This window comes from Salmo salar, chromosome 10 (genome assembly GCF_965601325.2).
Source record: "Salmo salar chromosome 10, fSalSal1, whole genome shotgun sequence".
NCBI classification, from domain to species: Eukaryota; Metazoa; Chordata; class Actinopteri; order Salmoniformes; family Salmonidae; genus Salmo; species Salmo salar.
The window spans coordinates 4,267,770-4,284,566 of NC_138300.1; the positions used below are offsets into that span (position 1 = coordinate 4,267,770).

The 16,797-nt window shown below is 45.8% G+C and overlaps 1 protein-coding gene across 2 annotated transcripts in view; it reads left to right on the plus strand.

Annotated features, from left to right (window-relative positions):
- Nucleotides 1–16,797, plus strand: part of LOC106613426 (uncharacterized) — a 59,721-nt gene that overhangs the window by 41,389 nt on the left and 1,535 nt on the right. For both annotated transcript variants that reach the window (XM_045687250.2, XM_045687249.2), the window contains exons 4-5: nucleotides 5,185–5,324; nucleotides 9,130–9,341. In XM_045687250.2, coding sequence (XP_045543206.2) covers nucleotides 5,185–5,324; nucleotides 9,130–9,341 — 352 coding nt within the window. The remainder of the gene's footprint in view (nucleotides 1–5,184; nucleotides 5,325–9,129; nucleotides 9,342–16,797) is intronic.

The following is a 16,797-nucleotide window of genomic DNA, read 5'->3' on the forward strand; positions in this document are numbered from 1 at the left end:
GGTTAGTGTAGGAGGTGTCTTAGTCCTAATAAACTATTGGGTTGGGAGGTGTCTTAGTCCTTATAAACTATTGGGTTAGTGTAGGAGGTGTCTTAGTCCTAATATACTATTGGGTTAGTGTAGGAGGTGTCTTAGTCCTAATAAACTATTGGGTTAGTGTAGGAGGTGTCTTAGTCCTAATAAACTGTTGGGTTAGTGTAGGAGGTGTCTTAGTCCTAATAAACTATTGGGTTAATGTTGGAGGTGTCTTAGTCCTAATAAGCTATTGTGTTGCGAGGTGTTTTAGTCCTAATAAACTATTGGGTTAGGAGGTGTCTTAGTCCTAATAAGCTATTGGGTTAGGAGGTGTCTTAGTCCTAATTAACTATTGGGTTAGTGTAGGAGGTGTCTTAGTCCTAATAAACTATTGGGTTAGTGTAGGAGGTGTCTTAGTCCTAATAAACTATTGGGTTGGGAGGTGTCTTAGTCTTAATAAACTATTGGGTTAGTGTAGGAGGTGTCTTAGTCCTAATAAACTATTGGGTTAGGAGGTGTCTTAGTCCTAATAAACTATTAGGTTGGGAGGTGTCTTAGTCCTAATAAACTATTGGGTTAGTGTAGGAGGTGTCTTAGTCCTAATAAACTATTGGGTTAGTGTAGGAGGTGTCTTAGTCCTAATAAACTATTGGGTTAGTGTAGGAGGTGTCTTAGTCATAATAAACTATTGGGTTATTCTAGGAGGCGTCTTAGTAATAAACTATTCCAAATCAACGTTTTTTTGTCACGTGCGCTGAATACAACAGATGGGCTGGTGTCTTTGACCTTACAGTGAAATGCTTACTTACAGGCTCTAACCAACAGCGCAATTTAAGTTGAAAAAAAAAAAGATATTAGGTGAACAATAGATAAGTAAAGAAATAAAAACAGTAAAAAATAACAGTAGTGAGGCTATATACAGTAGTGAGGCTATATACAGTAGTGAGGCTATATACAGTAGTGAGGCTATATACAGTAGTGAGGCTATATCAATAGCGAGGCTATATTCAGTAGTGAGGCTATAACAATAGCGAGGCTATATACAGTAGTGAGGCTATATACGTGCAACCGGTTAGTCGGGCTGATTGAGGTAGTATGTACATGTAGACATGGTAAAAATGACTATGCATATATGGTAAACAGAGAGTAGCAGCAGTGTAAAAGAGGGGGTGGCGGGTGGCGGGACACAATGCAGATAGTCCAGGTAGCCAAAGTGCGGGGGCACCGGTTAGTCGGGCTAATTGAGGTAGTATGTACATGAATGTTTTGTTAGTGACTATGTATATATAATACACGGAGTAGCAGCAGCGTAAAAGAGGGGTTGGGTAGGCATTTGATTACCTGTTCAGGAGTCTTATGGCTTGGTAGTAAAAACTGTTGAGAATCCTTTTGGACCTAGACTTGGTGCTCTGGTACCGCTTGCCATGCGGTAGTAGAGAGAACAGTCTATAACTGGGGTGGCTGGGGTCTTTGACAATTTTTAGGGACTTCCTCTGACACTGCCTGGTGTAGAAGTCCTGGATGGCAGGCAGCTTAGCCCCAGTGTTGTACTGGGCCGTACGCACTACCCTCTGTAGTGCCTTGCAGTCGGAGGCCGAGCAGTTGCCATACTAGGCAGTGATGCAACCAGTCAGGATGCTCTCGATGTTGCAGCTGTAGAACCTTTTGAGGATCTGAGGACGCATGCCAAGTCTTTTTCATTTCCTGAGGGGGAATAGGCTTTGTCGTGCCCTCTTCATGACTGTCTTGGTGTGTTTGGACCATTCTAGTTTGTTGGTGATGTGGACACCAAGGAAGTTGAAGCTCTCAACCTGCTCCACTACAACCCCGGCGATGAGAATGGGGGCGTGCTCGGTCCTCTTTTTCCTGTAGTCCACAATCATCTCCTTTGTCTTGATCACGTTGAGGGAGAGGTCGTGGTCCTGGCACCACACTAGCCACGCGGGTGAACAGGGAGTACAGGAGGGGACTGAGAACGCACCCCTGAGGGGCTCCAGTGTTGAGGATCATCGTGGCAGATTTGTAGTTACCTACCCTTACCACCTGGGGGCGGCCCGTCAGGAAGTCCAGGATCCAGTTGCAGAGGGAGGTGTTTGGTCCCAGGATCCTTAGCTTAGTGATGTGCTTTGAGGGTACTATGGTGTTGAACGCTGAGCTGTAGTCAATAAAAAGCATTCTCATGTAAGTGTTCCTTTAGTCCAGGTGGTAAAGGGCAGTGTGGAGTGCAATAGAGATTGCATCATCTGCGGGTGGTATGCAAATTGGAGTGGGTCTAGGGTTTCTGGGATAATGGTGTTGATGTGAGCCATGACCAGCCTTTCAAAGCACTTCATGACTATGGAAGTGAGTGCTACAGGTCTGTAGTCATTTAGGCAGGTTACCTTCGTGTTCTTGGGCACAGGGACTATGGTGGTCTGCTTGAAGCATGTTGGTATTACAGACTCAATCAGGGACATGTTGAAAATGTCAGTGAAGACACCTGCCAGTTGGTCAGCACATGCCCGGAGCACACATCCTGGTAATCCGTCTGGCCCCGCAGACTTGTGAATGTTGACCTGTTAAAGGTCTTACTCACGTCGGCTACGGAGAGCGTGATCACACAGTCATCTGGAACAGCTGATGCTCTCATGCATGCCTTTGGGTGAGCGGTTTCCTGTTTCCTTATACAGCTGACTGAGTGCGGTCTTAGTGCCAGCATCCGTCTGTGGTGGTAAATAAAAAGCCACGAAAAGTATAGATGAAAACTCTCTTGGCAAATAGTGTGGTCTGCAGTTTATCATAAGATACTCTAGATTTTGCTCGCCTGAAGTAGAGACTTCCTTAGATTTCGTGCACCAGCTGTTGTTTACAAATATGCACAGATCGCCCCCCCTTGTCTTACCGGAGTGTGCTGTTCTATCTAGCTGGTGCAGCGTATATCCCGCAAGCTGAATATCCATGTCATAATTCAGCCACGATTCCGTGAAACATAAGAGGTTACAGTTGACGTCCCGTTGGTAGGATATTCGTAATTTATTGTCCAATGATTGCATGTTGGTGAGTAATGTTGATGGTAACGGCAACTTTCCCACTCGCCTTCTGCGGATCCTTACGAGGCACCCCGCTCTGTGTCCTCTGTTCCTGTGTCTCTTCCTCTTTCCAATAACTGGGATTTTGGCCTTGTCGGGTGTTTGGAGAATGTCCTGTGCATCCTGCTTGTTGAAGAAAAGATCTTTGTCTAATCCGAGGTGAGTGATCGCTGTCCTGATATCCAGAAGCTCTTTTTTTTCTGTAAGATACGGTGACAGAAACATTATGTACAGTCGTGGTCAAAAGTTTTGAGAATGACATAAATATACATTTTCACAAAGTTTGCTGCTTCAGTGTCTTTAGATATTTTTGTCAGATGTTACTATGGAATACTGAAGTATAATTACAAGCATTTCATAAGAGTCAAAGGCTTTTATTGACAATTACATGAAGTTGATGCAAAGAGTCAATATTTGCAGTGTTGAGCCTTCTTTTTCAAGACCTCTGCAATCCGCCCTGGCATGCTGTCAATTAACTTCTGGGCCACATCCTGACTGATGGCAGCCCATTCTTGCATAATCAATGCTTGGAGTTTGTCAGAATTTGTGGGTTTTTGTTTGTCCACCCGCCTCTTGAGGATTGACCACAAGTTCTCAATGGGATTAAGGTCTGGGGAATATCCTGGCCCTGGATCCAAAATATTGATATTTTGTTCCCCGAGCCACTTAGTTATCACTTTTGCCTTATGGCAAGGTGCTCCATCATGCTGGAAAAGGCATTGTTCGTCACCAAACTGTTCCTGGATGGTTGGGAGAAGTTGCTCTCGGAGGATATGTTGGTACCATTCTTTATTCATGGCTGTGTTATTAGGCAAAATTGTGAGTGAGCCCACTCCCTTGGCTGAGAAGCAACCCCACACATGAATGGTCTCAGGATGCTTTACTGTTGGCATGACACAGGATTGATGGTAGCGCTCACCTTGTCTTCTCCGGACAAGCTTTTTTCTGGATGCCCCAAACAATCGGAAAGGGGATTCATCAGAGAAAATTACTTTACCCCAGTCCTCAGCAGTCCAATCCCTGTACCTTTTGCAGAATATCAGTCTGTCCCTGATGTTTTTCCTGGAGAGAAGTGGCTTCTTTGCTGCCCTTCTTGACACCAGGCCATCCTCCAAAGTCTTCTCCTCACTGTGCGTGCAGATGCACTCACACCTGCCTGCTGCCATTCCTGAGCAAGCTCTGTACTGGAGGTGCCCCGATCCCGCAGCTGAATCAACTTTAGGAGACGGTCCTGGCGCTTGCTGGACTTTCTTGGGCACCCTGAAGCCTTCTTCACAACAATTGAACCGCTCTCCTTGAAGTTCTTGATGATCCGATAAATGGTTGATTTAGGTGCAATCTTACTGGCAGCAATATCCTTGCCTGTGAAGCCCTTTTTGTGCAACACAATGATGACGGCTCGTATTTCCTTGCAGGTAACCATGGTTGACAGAGGAAGAACAATGATTCCAAGCACCACCCTCCTTTTGAAGCTTCCAGTCTGTTATTCGAACTCAATCAGCATGACAGAGTGATCACCAGCCTTGTCCTTGTCAACACTCACACCTGTGTTAACGAGAGAATCACTGACATGTCAGCTGGTCCTTTTGTGGCAGGGCTGAAATGCAGTGGAAATGTTTTGGGGGGATTCAGTTAATTTGCATGGCAAAGAGGGACTTTCCAATTAATTGCAATTCATCTGATCACTCGTCATAACATTCTGGAGTTATGCAAATTACCATCATACAAACTGAGGCAGCAGACTTTGTGAAAATAAATATTTGGGTCATTCTCAAAACTTTTGGCCACGACTGTACAAAATAAGTTACAAATAACGCAAAAAACTCCCACAATAGCACAATTGGCTGGGCGCCAGTAAAACTGCTGCCATTTCTTCCTCCGCCATTTTAGATGTTAGGTTAGGGTATGATGTACCTATTGGCTTAGGGTAGGTGTTGTGTGTTGTCTTAGGGTAGAAGTTTTCTTAGTACTAATACACTATTGGCTGGGGTAGGAGGTGTCTTAGTACTAATATAGTGTCTCATGTCTAGGGCCCTAACCCTTGGTAGACACTTCATTTGTAGGACCTAACCCTGTTCCTGTACAAATATTTTACGTCCAGGGTATCAAAGCCAGCAACAGCAGCCTCGTCCACCACAGAAGACTCCAGCTGCAAACTGAAGGAGGCCGTCCACAGCAGAGTGAGCGTCTGCACCTTCACCAGCCCTGAATACCTTCCCTGGAGGATTGGACACAGGACAGGTGGGTTAGGGTTAAAGGGGGTACTATCCTCTCATTCTCACCATGTAATACTGTCCTCCTCTAACCCTACTCATCCTCACCATGTAATACTGTCCTCCTCTAACCCTACTCATCCTCACCATGTAATACTGTCCTCCTCTAACCCTACTCATCCTCACCATGTAATACTGTCCTCCTCTAACCCTACTCATCCTCACCATGTAATACTGTCCTCCTCTAACCCTACTCATCCTCACCATGTAATACTGTCCTCCTCTAACCCTACTCATCCTCACCATGTAATACTGTCCTCCTCTAACCCTACTCATCCTCACCATGTAATACTGTCCTCCTCTAACCCTACTCATCCTCACCATGTAATACTGTCCTCCTCTAACCCTACTCATCCTCACCATGTAATACTGTCCTCCTCTAACCCTACTCATCCTCACCATGTAATACTGTCCTCCTCTAACCCTACTCATCCTCACCATGTAATACTGTCCTCCTCTAACCCTACTCATCCTCACCATGTAATACTGTCCTCTACCTCTAACCCTACTCATCCTCACCATGTAATACTGTCCTCCTCTAACCCTACTCATCCTCACCATGTAATACTGTCCTCCTCTAACCCTACTCATCCTCACCATGTAATACTGTCCTCCTCTAACCCTACTCATCCTCACCATGTAATACTGTCCTCCTCTAACCCTACTCATCCTCACCATGTAATACTGTCCTCCTCTAACCCTACTCATCCTCACCATGTAATACTGTCCTCTACCTCTAACCCTACTCATCCTCACCATGTAATACTGTCCTCCTCTAACCCTACTCATCCTCACCATGTAATACTGTCCTCCTCTAACCCTACTCATCCTCACCATGTAATACTGTCCTCCTCTAACCCTACTCATCCTCACCATGTAATACTGTCCTCCTCTAACCCTACTCATCCTCACCATGTAATACTGTCCTCTACCTCTAACCCTACTCTAACCCTAACTGCCCCAAGGCCAACACCATCTATAGTATCCATCTACCCCTCTACTACAGTAACTTCCCCAAGGCCAACACCATCTATAGTATCCATCTACCCCTCCACTACAGTAACTGCCCCAAGGCCAACACCATCTATAGTATCCATCTACCCCTCCACTACAGTAACTGCACCAAGGTCAACAACCTCTACCCTTCTGCTACAGTAACTGCCCCAAGGCCAACATCTACCCCTCTGCTACAGTAACTGCCCCAAGGCCAACACCATCTATAGTATCCATCTACCCCTCTACTACAGTAACTGCCCCAATGCCAACATCTACCCCTCTGCTACAGTAACTGCCCCAAGGCCAACATCTACCCCTCTGCTACAGTAACTGCCCCAAGGCCAACAACCTCTATCACTCTGCTACAGTAACTGCCCCAATGCCAATACCCCTCTGCTACAGTAACTGCCCCAATGCCAACATCTACCCCTCTGCTACAGTAACTGCCCCAAGGCCAACACCATCTATAGTATCCATCTACCACTCTGCTACAGTAACTGCCCCAAGGCCAACATCTACCCCTCTGCTACAGTAACTGCCCCAAGGCCAACACCATCTATAGTATCCATCTACCCCTCTACTACAGTAACTGCCCCAAGGCCAACATCTATTGTATACATCTACCCCTCCACTACAGTAACTGCCCCAAGGCCAACATCTACCCCTCTGCTACAATAATTGCTCCAAGGCCAACATCTACCCCTCCACTACAGTAACTGCCCCAAGGCCAAGATCTTTAGTATCCATCTACCCCTCCACTACAATAACTGCTCCAAGGCCAACATCTACCCCTCCACTATAGTAACTGCCCCAAGGCCAACATCTACCCCTCTACTACAGTAACTGCCCCAAGGCCAACACCATCTAGAGTATCCATCTACCCCTCTGCTACACTAACTGCCCCAAGGCCAACAACCTCTATCACTCTACTACAGTAACTGCCCCAAGGCCAACACCATCTATTGTATCCATCTACCCCTCTGCTACAGTAACTGCCCCAAGGCCAACATCTACCCCTCTGCTACAGTAACTGCCCAAAGGCCAACACCATCTATTGTATCCATCTACCCCTCTGCTACAGTAACTGCCCCAAGGCCAACATCTACCCCTCTGCTACAGTAACTGCCCCAAGGCCAACATCTACCCCTCTGCTACAGTAACTGCCCCAAGGCCAACATCTACCCCTCTGCTACAGTAACTGCCCCAAGGCCAACACCATCTATTGTATCCATCTACCCCTCTGCTACAGTAACTACCCCAAGGCCAACATCTACCCCTCTGCTACAGTAACTGCCCCAAGGCCAACACCATCTATTGTATCCATCTACCCCTCTGCTACAGTAACTACCCCAAGGCCAACATCTACCCCTCTGCTACAGTAACTGCCCCAAGGCCAACACCATCTATTGTATTCATCTACCCCTCTGCTACAGTAACTACCCCAAGGCCAACATCTACCCCTCTGCTACAGTAACTGCCCAAAGGCCAACACCATCTATTGTATCCATCTACCCCTCTGCTACAGTAACTACCCCAAGGCCAACAACCTCTACCCCTCTACTACAGTAACTGCCCCAAGGCCAACAACTACCCCTCTGCTACAGTAACTGCCCCAAGGCCAACATCTACCCCTCTGCTACAGTAACTGCCCCAAGGCCAACATCTACCCCTCTGCTACAGTAACTGCCCCAAGGCCAACATCTATTGTATACATCTACCCCTTTACTACAGTAACTGTGTGTGTGTGTGTGTGTGTGTGTGTGTGTGTGTGTGTGTGTGTGTGTGTGTGTGTGTGCGTGCGCGCTCTGGGCTACACTGACACTTCTCATTGGTGCAGCAACCCTTCTAACCCCTCCCCCCTCTGGCAGACACCCAGCCCTTAGTACTTTCACAGGTAACATTTGTAATACTTCATTTAGGTTACAGTTTAGAGGTCAGCTTTGGTTGGGGTTTAAAGATCAGCTTTGGTTGGGGTTTAGAGGTCAGCTTTGGTTGGGGTTTAGAGGTCAGCTTTGGTTGGGGTTTAAAGGTCAGCTTTGGTTGGGGTTTAAAGGTCAGCTTTGGTTGGGGTTTAAAGGTCAGTTTTGGTTGGGGTTTAGAAGTCAGCTTTGGTTGGGGTTTAAAGGTCAGCTTTGGTTGGGGTTTAAAGGTCAGTTTTGGTTGGGGTTTAGAAGTCAGCTTTGGTTGGGGTTTAAAGGTCAGCTTTGGTTGGGGTTTAAAGGTCAGCTTTGGTTGGGGTTTAAAGGTCAGCTTTGGTTGGGGTTTAGAGGTCAGCTTTGGTTGGGGTTTAGAGGTCAGCTTTGGTTGGGGTTTAAAGGTCAGCTTTGGTTGGGGTTTAAAGGTAACTCAATCTCTTCGTTCAAAGACTCAATCATGGACACTTACTGACAGTTGTGGCTGCTTCGCGTGATGTATTGTTGTCTCTACCTTCTTGCCCTTTGTGCTGTTGTCTGTGCCCAATAATGTTTGTACCATGTTTTGTGCTGCTACAATGTTGTTGTTATGTTGCTACCATGTTGTTGTTATGTTGTGTTGCTGCCTTGCTATGTTGTCGTCTTAGGTCTCTCTTTATGTAGTGTCGTGGTGACTCTCTTGTCGTGATGTTTGTTTTGTCCTATATATATATTTTTTTAATTCCAGCCCCCGTTCTCGCAGGAGGCCTTTTGGTAGGCCGTCATTGTAAATAAGAATTTGTTTTTATTAACTGACTTCCTTATTTAAATAAAGGTTAAATAAAATAAAATACAAAATAGTGCTGTGTCTGTGTTTCTGGCCAGGAGAAAGCAGAGGAGGAGGACGGTTGAAAAGGAAGAGTGTGAGGGACGGGCAGCGGCATTCTCCAGTGAGTGACAGCCAGAGAGAGGAAGTGTCTCCTGTAAGTGATGATGTCACAGCAGACTGTGTTCCTCTCAGCCTATCAGAGGAGCTGAAGAGAGAGAATGTGAGAGTCCTGACCCCTCGACCCCCTTCAGTTTACCTCCCTCTGCCGGTAAGTTGCCTAACCTCTGACCCCGAACCCTCAGAGGAAACTATTTTACATTCTGTTCCTCAAAAGCCCTTATGGTTGCCAATTATATAAGGCCTTAGTGGCGTTGGCAGAAGTTCCCTGACATATTTAAGGGAAGATTTGTGCAATCACATTGCATCCTTTATCACGAGGCAGGATAAATGTGACCAAGAAACACCACAGATTTCCCTTTGCAAACATGCCTGTTATTATTGCTAATTATGCAGCGCAACTACACAACCGCTTACAACCGCACAGCTGACAAAACAGGCCGACTGTCCCGAGTCCTACAGCAAACATAATGTAATACACAACATAGGCTATCACCTACATATTCAGAGAGAGATTCTACAGCAGAGAAGTGCAGTGATAAAAGGGGATATTATACTGTCACAAAATATGGAGAATGGATGAAGTGTTCAGTCCATCTGACCGTAATTAAACATCATGAAATAATCAACATATTGTCAGATCAGAACGACCACTCAAAGATCTACAGTAGGTCTACAGGCAAGAGAGTGAATTCAGGGCCGTGGTCAGGCATCGACCAGTTCTGCTCCGTGGTTCTGCTCCGTGGTTCTGCTCCGCGGTTCTGCTCTGCGGTTCTGCTCTGCGGTTCTGCTCCATGGTACTGCTCTGTGGTTCTGCTCCGCGGTTCTGCTCTGCGGTTCTGTTCCGCAGTTCTGCTCTGCGGTTCTGCTCCGTGGTTCTGCTCTGCGGTTCTGCTCCGCGGTTCTGCACGGTGGTTCTGCACGGTGGTTCTGCTCTGCGGTTCTGTTGCGCGGCTTCTGCTCTGCGGTTCTGCTCCGCGGTTCTGCACGTTGGTTCTGCACGGTGGTTCTGCTCCGTGGTTCTGCTCCAGACTATATATCGCATAGAAATAGAAAGCCCTGCATGTGTTTTCATTGAACCCACTTTGAAGTGAATAGCTCACTTTGAATGAACAAACACTACTGTATAGGCAGGCATGAAAATATCATGCATAATATCACGGTGGGTATGAAGACAGCAGCCTAGCTCACTTTGAATCAAACACATAGGCCTGGCCAACCATGGCAGGCATGGAAATATTTGGCTAAATCATAAAACAGTATTCAGGCTTCCCTTTTCTTGTGTTTGGCGTTCTACAGCACTAGGCTTGATGTTGCAGATGGTGATTATTTCATCATAGTCCAAAGAGGGACTGACTTCCCTTTCAAAGGACAACAGGACTGGATTGTTGAGATTTAGCCTCTCAACACAACAGTCAGCATGCAAGATTGGATGGGTGTTTTGATCCGGCCTGTAGTGGAGAAGAGCCTTTCAGCAGTACATGTGGTGGAGAAGAGCCTCTCAGCAGTACATGTAGTGGAGAAGAGCCTTTCAGCAGTACATGTGGTGGAGAAGAGCCTTTCAGCAGTACATGTAGTGGAGAAGAGCCTTTCAGCAGTACATGTGGTGGAGAAGAGCCTTTCAGCAGTACATGTAGTGGAGAAGAGCCTTTCAGCAGTACATGTGGTGGAGAAGAGCCTCTCAACAGTACATGTGGTGGAGAAGAGCCTCTCAACAGTACATGTGGTGGAGAAGAGCCTCTCAACAGTACATGTGGTGGAGAAGAGCCTCTCAACAGTACATGTGGTAGAGAAGAGCCTCTCAGCAGTACATATGGTGGAGAAGAGCCTCTCAACAGTACATGTGGTGGAGAAGAGCCTCTCAGCAGTACATGTGGTGGAGAAGAGCCTCTCAGCAGTACATGTGGTGGAGAAGAGCCTCTCAGCAGTACATGTGGTGGAGAAGAGTAGTCCCACCTCAAGAAGAAAAATTAAAATAAAATTAATTCCATTCCCCACCCCCAAGAACCCCCCAATGCACCAACAACCAAGAGAATAAAGAAAAAGACAGAAGAAAATAGCACACAACAATGCAAAAAACAACAACATTTTAATGAATTTAAAACAAAGGACATCAAGGACAACTAAAATCATAACAGCAATGCCAACTGTATATGTTTGTGTGCATGTCTGGCACTATTACATGTATGTGTGTGTTCTTGTATGTGTTTATTTGAATGAGAGTGTGTGTATATGCATGTGTACAAACACCTGCACGGCATCAGCCTCAGGCAAACCGGCATTAGTTGTAAAAACACTGCCACTCAGTGTCATTCAAACTTACTTTTTATTATGTTTTATTTTGACTTTTATTTACATTTACATTTAAGTCATTTAGCAGACGCTCTTATCCAGAGCGACTTACAAATTGGTGCATTCACCTTATGATATCCAGTGGAACAACCACTTTACAATAGTGCATCTAAATCTTTTAAGGGGAGGGGGGGGGTTAGAAGGATTACTTTATCCTATCCTAGGTATTCATTAAAGAGGTGGGGTTTCAGGTGTCTCCGGAAGGTGGTGATTGACTCCGCTGTCCTGGCGTCATGAGGGAGCTTGTTCCACCATTGGGGTGCCAGAGCAGCGAACAGTTTTGACTGGGCTGAGCGGGAACTGTGCTTCCTCAGAGGTAGGGGGGCCAGCAGGCCAGAGGTGGATGAACGCAGTGCCCTTGTTTGGGTGTAGGGCCTGATCAGAGCCTGAAGGTATGGAGGTGCCGTTCCCTTCACAGCTCCGTAGGCAATCACCATGGTCTTGTAGCGGATGCGAGCTTCAACTGGAAGCCAGTGGAGAGAGCGGAGGAGCGGGGTGACGTGAGAGAACTTGGGAAGGTTGAACACCAGACGGGCTGCGGCGTTCTGGATGAGTTATAGGGGTTTAATGGCACAGGCAGGGAGCCCAGCCAACAGCGAGTTGCAGTAATCTAGACGGGAGATGACAAGTGCCTGGATTAGGACCTGCGCCGCTTCCTGTGTGAGGCAGGGTCGTACTCTGCGAATGTTGTAGAGCATGAACCTACAGGATTGGGTCACCGCCTTGATGTTAGTGGAGAACGACAGGGTGTTGTCCAGGATCACGCCAAGGTTCTTAGCACTCTGGGAGGAGGACACAAGGGAGTTGTCAACCGTGATGGCGAGATCATGGAACGGGCAGTCCTTCCCCGGGAGGAAGAGCAGCTCCGTCTTGCCGAGGTTCAGCTTGAGGTGGTGATCCGTCATCCACACTGATATGTCTGACAGACATGCAGAGATGCGATTCGCCGCCTGGTTATCAGAAGGGGGAAAGGAGAAGATTAATTGTGTGTCATCTGCATAGCAATGATAGGAGAGACCATGTGAGGATATGACAGAGCCAAGTGACTTGGTGTATAGCGAGAATAGGAGAGGGCCTAGAACAGAGCCCTGGGGGACACCAGTGGTGAGAGCGCATGGTGCGGAGACAGATTCTCGCCACGCCACCTGGTAGGAGCGACCTGTCAGGTAGGACGCAATCCAAGCGTGGGCCGTGCCGGAGATGCCCAACTCGTAGAGGGTGGAGAGGAGGATCTGATGGTTCACAGTATCAAAGGCAGCAGATAGGTCTAGAAGGATGAGAGCAGAGGAGAGAGAGAGTTAGCTTTAGCAGTGCGGAGAGCCTCCGTGACACAGAGAAGAGCAGTCTCAGTTGAATGCCCAGTCTTGAAACCTGACTGATTAGGATCAAGAAGGTCATTCTGAGAGAGAATACACTTTGTATCTCAAAATAATTGTCATGTGGTTTTAAATTCTATCTAAAACTAAATGAAAATGATACAATTCTAAAAGTAACTTCTGTTGCCATTGTCAACTATGTGAAGGTAGTCTTTGTAAAGCAAACAAATAAAAACATTGCAGCTTGTAGGTAGAAAATATCCTGATAAATATAAATATCTTATAAATCACATGGCCCGTCTGCAACGAACTTGAAACATTTTATCAACTATCAACTGTGTCCAGCCCAAAGCTCATGCTAGCAAACTTGCAACATTGTATAAAATATTCTGGGTCCTCAGTTTCCAGCGCCAGTGAGCTCTGGACAGACACAGCTGTAGGCTATTTGTGGAAGGGATAAGGTATTCAAGTATGTGGCTCCCAAGTGGCGCAGCGGTCCAAGGCACTGCAAGTCAGTTAAGAACACATTTTTATTTACAATGACGGCCTAACCCGGCCAAACCCGGATGACTCTGGGCCAATTGTGCGCCGCCCTATGGGACTCCCAATCACGGCCAGATGTGATACAGCCTGGATTCGAACCAAGGACTGTAGTGATGCCTCTTGCACTGAGATGCAGTGCCTTAGACCGCTGCCCCACTCGGGAGCCCAACGTTGACAGGAGTGCAAAAAATGTATACTTTTACAAAACTTGTAAATGTAATGAAATAAACCAAAACTTGGTTCTCAAAAGTGTAGCATAGGTTGTGAGCTCTCCAAACAACGTGTCCACTCCAATGAGAACGGTAAACGACTGTAATAATAATATATTGAATGCGTTACCAGAAGTTACCGTAACCAAACAAACATTGTAGATTAGAATTTATGGTTATTAAGCTGTTAGGGCTAGGGGGCAGTATTTACACCGCCGGATAAAAAACGTACCCGATTTAATCTGGTTACCACTCCTACCCAGTAACTAGAATATGCATATACTTATTACATATGGATAGAAAACACCCTAAAGTTTCTAAAACTGTTTGAATGGTGTCTGTGAGTATAACAGAACTAATTTGGCAGGCAAAAACCTGAGAAGGTTTCATGCAGGAAGTGGCCTGTCTGACAAGGTGTTGTTGTTCTTGCTTCTGTTTATTGAAGAGTCAGGATCTTAGCTGTAACGTGACATTTCCTAGGGCTCCAATAGGCTCTCAGAGCCCGGGAAAAACCTGAACGATGACGAGGCAGCCTCAGGCTGAAACACATAATCGCCTTTGCCAAGTGGCCCATCAGAGGACAATGGAATTAGGCGCGTGCCCGATTCGACCCAGTGATATATTTTCCTTCGGCTGTTTATCTAATTGCAGATTCCCGGTCGGAATATTATCGCTTTTTTACGAGAAAAATGGCATAAAAATTGATTTTAAACAGCGGTTGACATGCTTCGAAGTACGGTAATGAAATATTTAGAAATCTTTTGTCACGAAATGCGCCGTGCGTGCGACCGTTATTTACCATTGGGATAGTGTCTGGGACGCACGAACAAAACGTCGCTGTTGGAACATAACTATGGATTATTTTGGACCAAACCTACATTTGTTATTGAAGTAGAAGTCCTGGGAGTGCATTCTGACGAAGAACAGGAAAGGTAAGACCATTTTTCTTATAGTAAATCTGATATTGGTGAGTGCTAAACCTGCTGGGTGTCTAAATAGCTAGCCCTGTGATGCCGGGCTATGTACTTAGAATATTGCAAAATGTGCTTTCACCGAAAGCTATTTTAAAATCGGACATATCGAGTGCATAGAGGAGTAATGTATCTATAATTCTTAAAATAATTGTTATGCTTTTTGTGAACGTTTATCGTGAGTAATTTAGTAAATTGTTAGTAAATTCGGCGGAAGTTTGCTAGTTCTGAACGTCACATGCTAATGTAAAAAGCTGTTTTTTGATATAAATATGAACTTGATTGAACAAAACATGCATGTATTGTATAACATAATGTCCTAGGTGTGTCATCTGATGAAGATCATCAAAGGTTAGTGCTGCATTTAGCTGTGGTTTTGTTTTTTGTGACATTATATGCTAGCTTGAAAAATGGGTGTCTGATTATTTCTGGCTTGGTACTCTGCTGACATAATCTAATGTTTTGCTTTCGTTGTAAAGCCTTTTTGAAATCGGACAGTGTGGTTAGATTAACGAGAGTCTTGTCTTTAAATAGCTGTAAAATAGTCATATGTTTGAGAAATTGAAGTAATAGGATTTTTAAGGTATTTGAAAATCGAGCCACAGGATTCAACTGGCTGTTACGTAGGTGGGACGAATTCGTCCCGCCTGCCCCATAGAGGTTAACGGTAAATGTACTGTAGTACTGGTGATATCTGTAATGGGGAATTGATAGACACTAACAATCAAAGGTTAAACAATTCACACAATGAAGTTACGAAACAATGAATGCGCACAAAATGGTGGGAAAGAATGCATTCTGCATCTTACCCACACTTCCCTTCTTCTTGGACCCAACCATCCCCGCAGCCGCGTCAATGAATTAGTTCACTGAGACGGGTGCAAGTCAGACAGGAGTCTCGGGTGCCATAAAAAAAAACATCTATTTGCAACTGCTCGACTAAAAAAAATCTTGGTCGACCAAACAATCGACCAGATGAGGTCAGCCATAATGTATGTGTTGAATATATTCCACGATTTGAGCGAGTGCTCGGCTCGTGCTCTACACTGTGTGCACCCGTATGCGCGCTGAAATCTAAGCCCACCGTGACCTATAGCCCCGCCCACCGGGTGAAATGGCTGAAACCGTGTGCCCCATGTCTACGTTTCGCTTTGTTCTGTTTAGCGTAAAATATAATGTCCACAACCACGATTACGCTCTAGAAATGAATAGTCCATGGCCTCATAGTTAAGTTGATTAATAACATTACCCCGGCTTTAATTGCCATGGTTTGCACTGTAGCCTTCAAATGTATACAGTGCATAAGAGTGGGGTTTACTAGCCTGATGCTTGACTCATGCTTCGCGAAGGTGCTTCCAATCCTTATATCCGTCTAACAAATTACCTTTCCATAGTGGAACTCAGGAAAATGTCTCCACATTTAACAGAAAACAGCATCCCTTGACGAACTGTATTTCAGACTAACTGTCCATACCATATGATTGTGATAAAACCAATAAGATGCCAGTAACCTCCTACTGCATTTTCCCAAAATGTCTGATTAGTCAGGAGACAATACAAGCTACAAATTAAATTAATTTATTACATTCTTTATATTCACTACATGACCAAAAGTATGTGGACAGGGGTTGAGGTCAGGGCTCTGTGCAAGCCAGTCAAGTTCTTCCACACTGATCTTGACAAACCATTTCTGTATGGACCTCGCTTTGTGCACGGGGGCATTGTCATTCTGAAACAGGAAAGGGCCTTCCCCAAACTGTTGCCACAAAATTAGAAGCATAGAACCATGAAAAACAGCCCCAGACCACTATTCACCAAACTTAGTGGTCTGGGACACCAAACTTTACAGTTGGCACTATGCATTCGGGCAGGTATCGTTCTCCTGGCATCCGCCAAACCTAGATTTGTCCGTCAGACTGCCAGATGGTGAAGCTTGATTGATCACTCCAGTGAACGCATTTCCAATGGTCCAGAGTCCATTGGCTGCGAGCTTTACACCACTCCAGCCGACGCTTGGCATTGCGCATGGTGATCTTAGGCTTGTGTGCAGCTGCTCGGCCATGGAAACCCATTTCACAAAGCTCCCGATGAACAGTTCTTGTGCTGACGTTGCTTCCAGAGGCAGTTTGGAACTCGGTAGTGAGTGTTGCGACAGACGATTTTTACGTGCTTCAGCACTCTGCGGTCCCATTCTGTGAGCTTGTGTGGCCTACCAC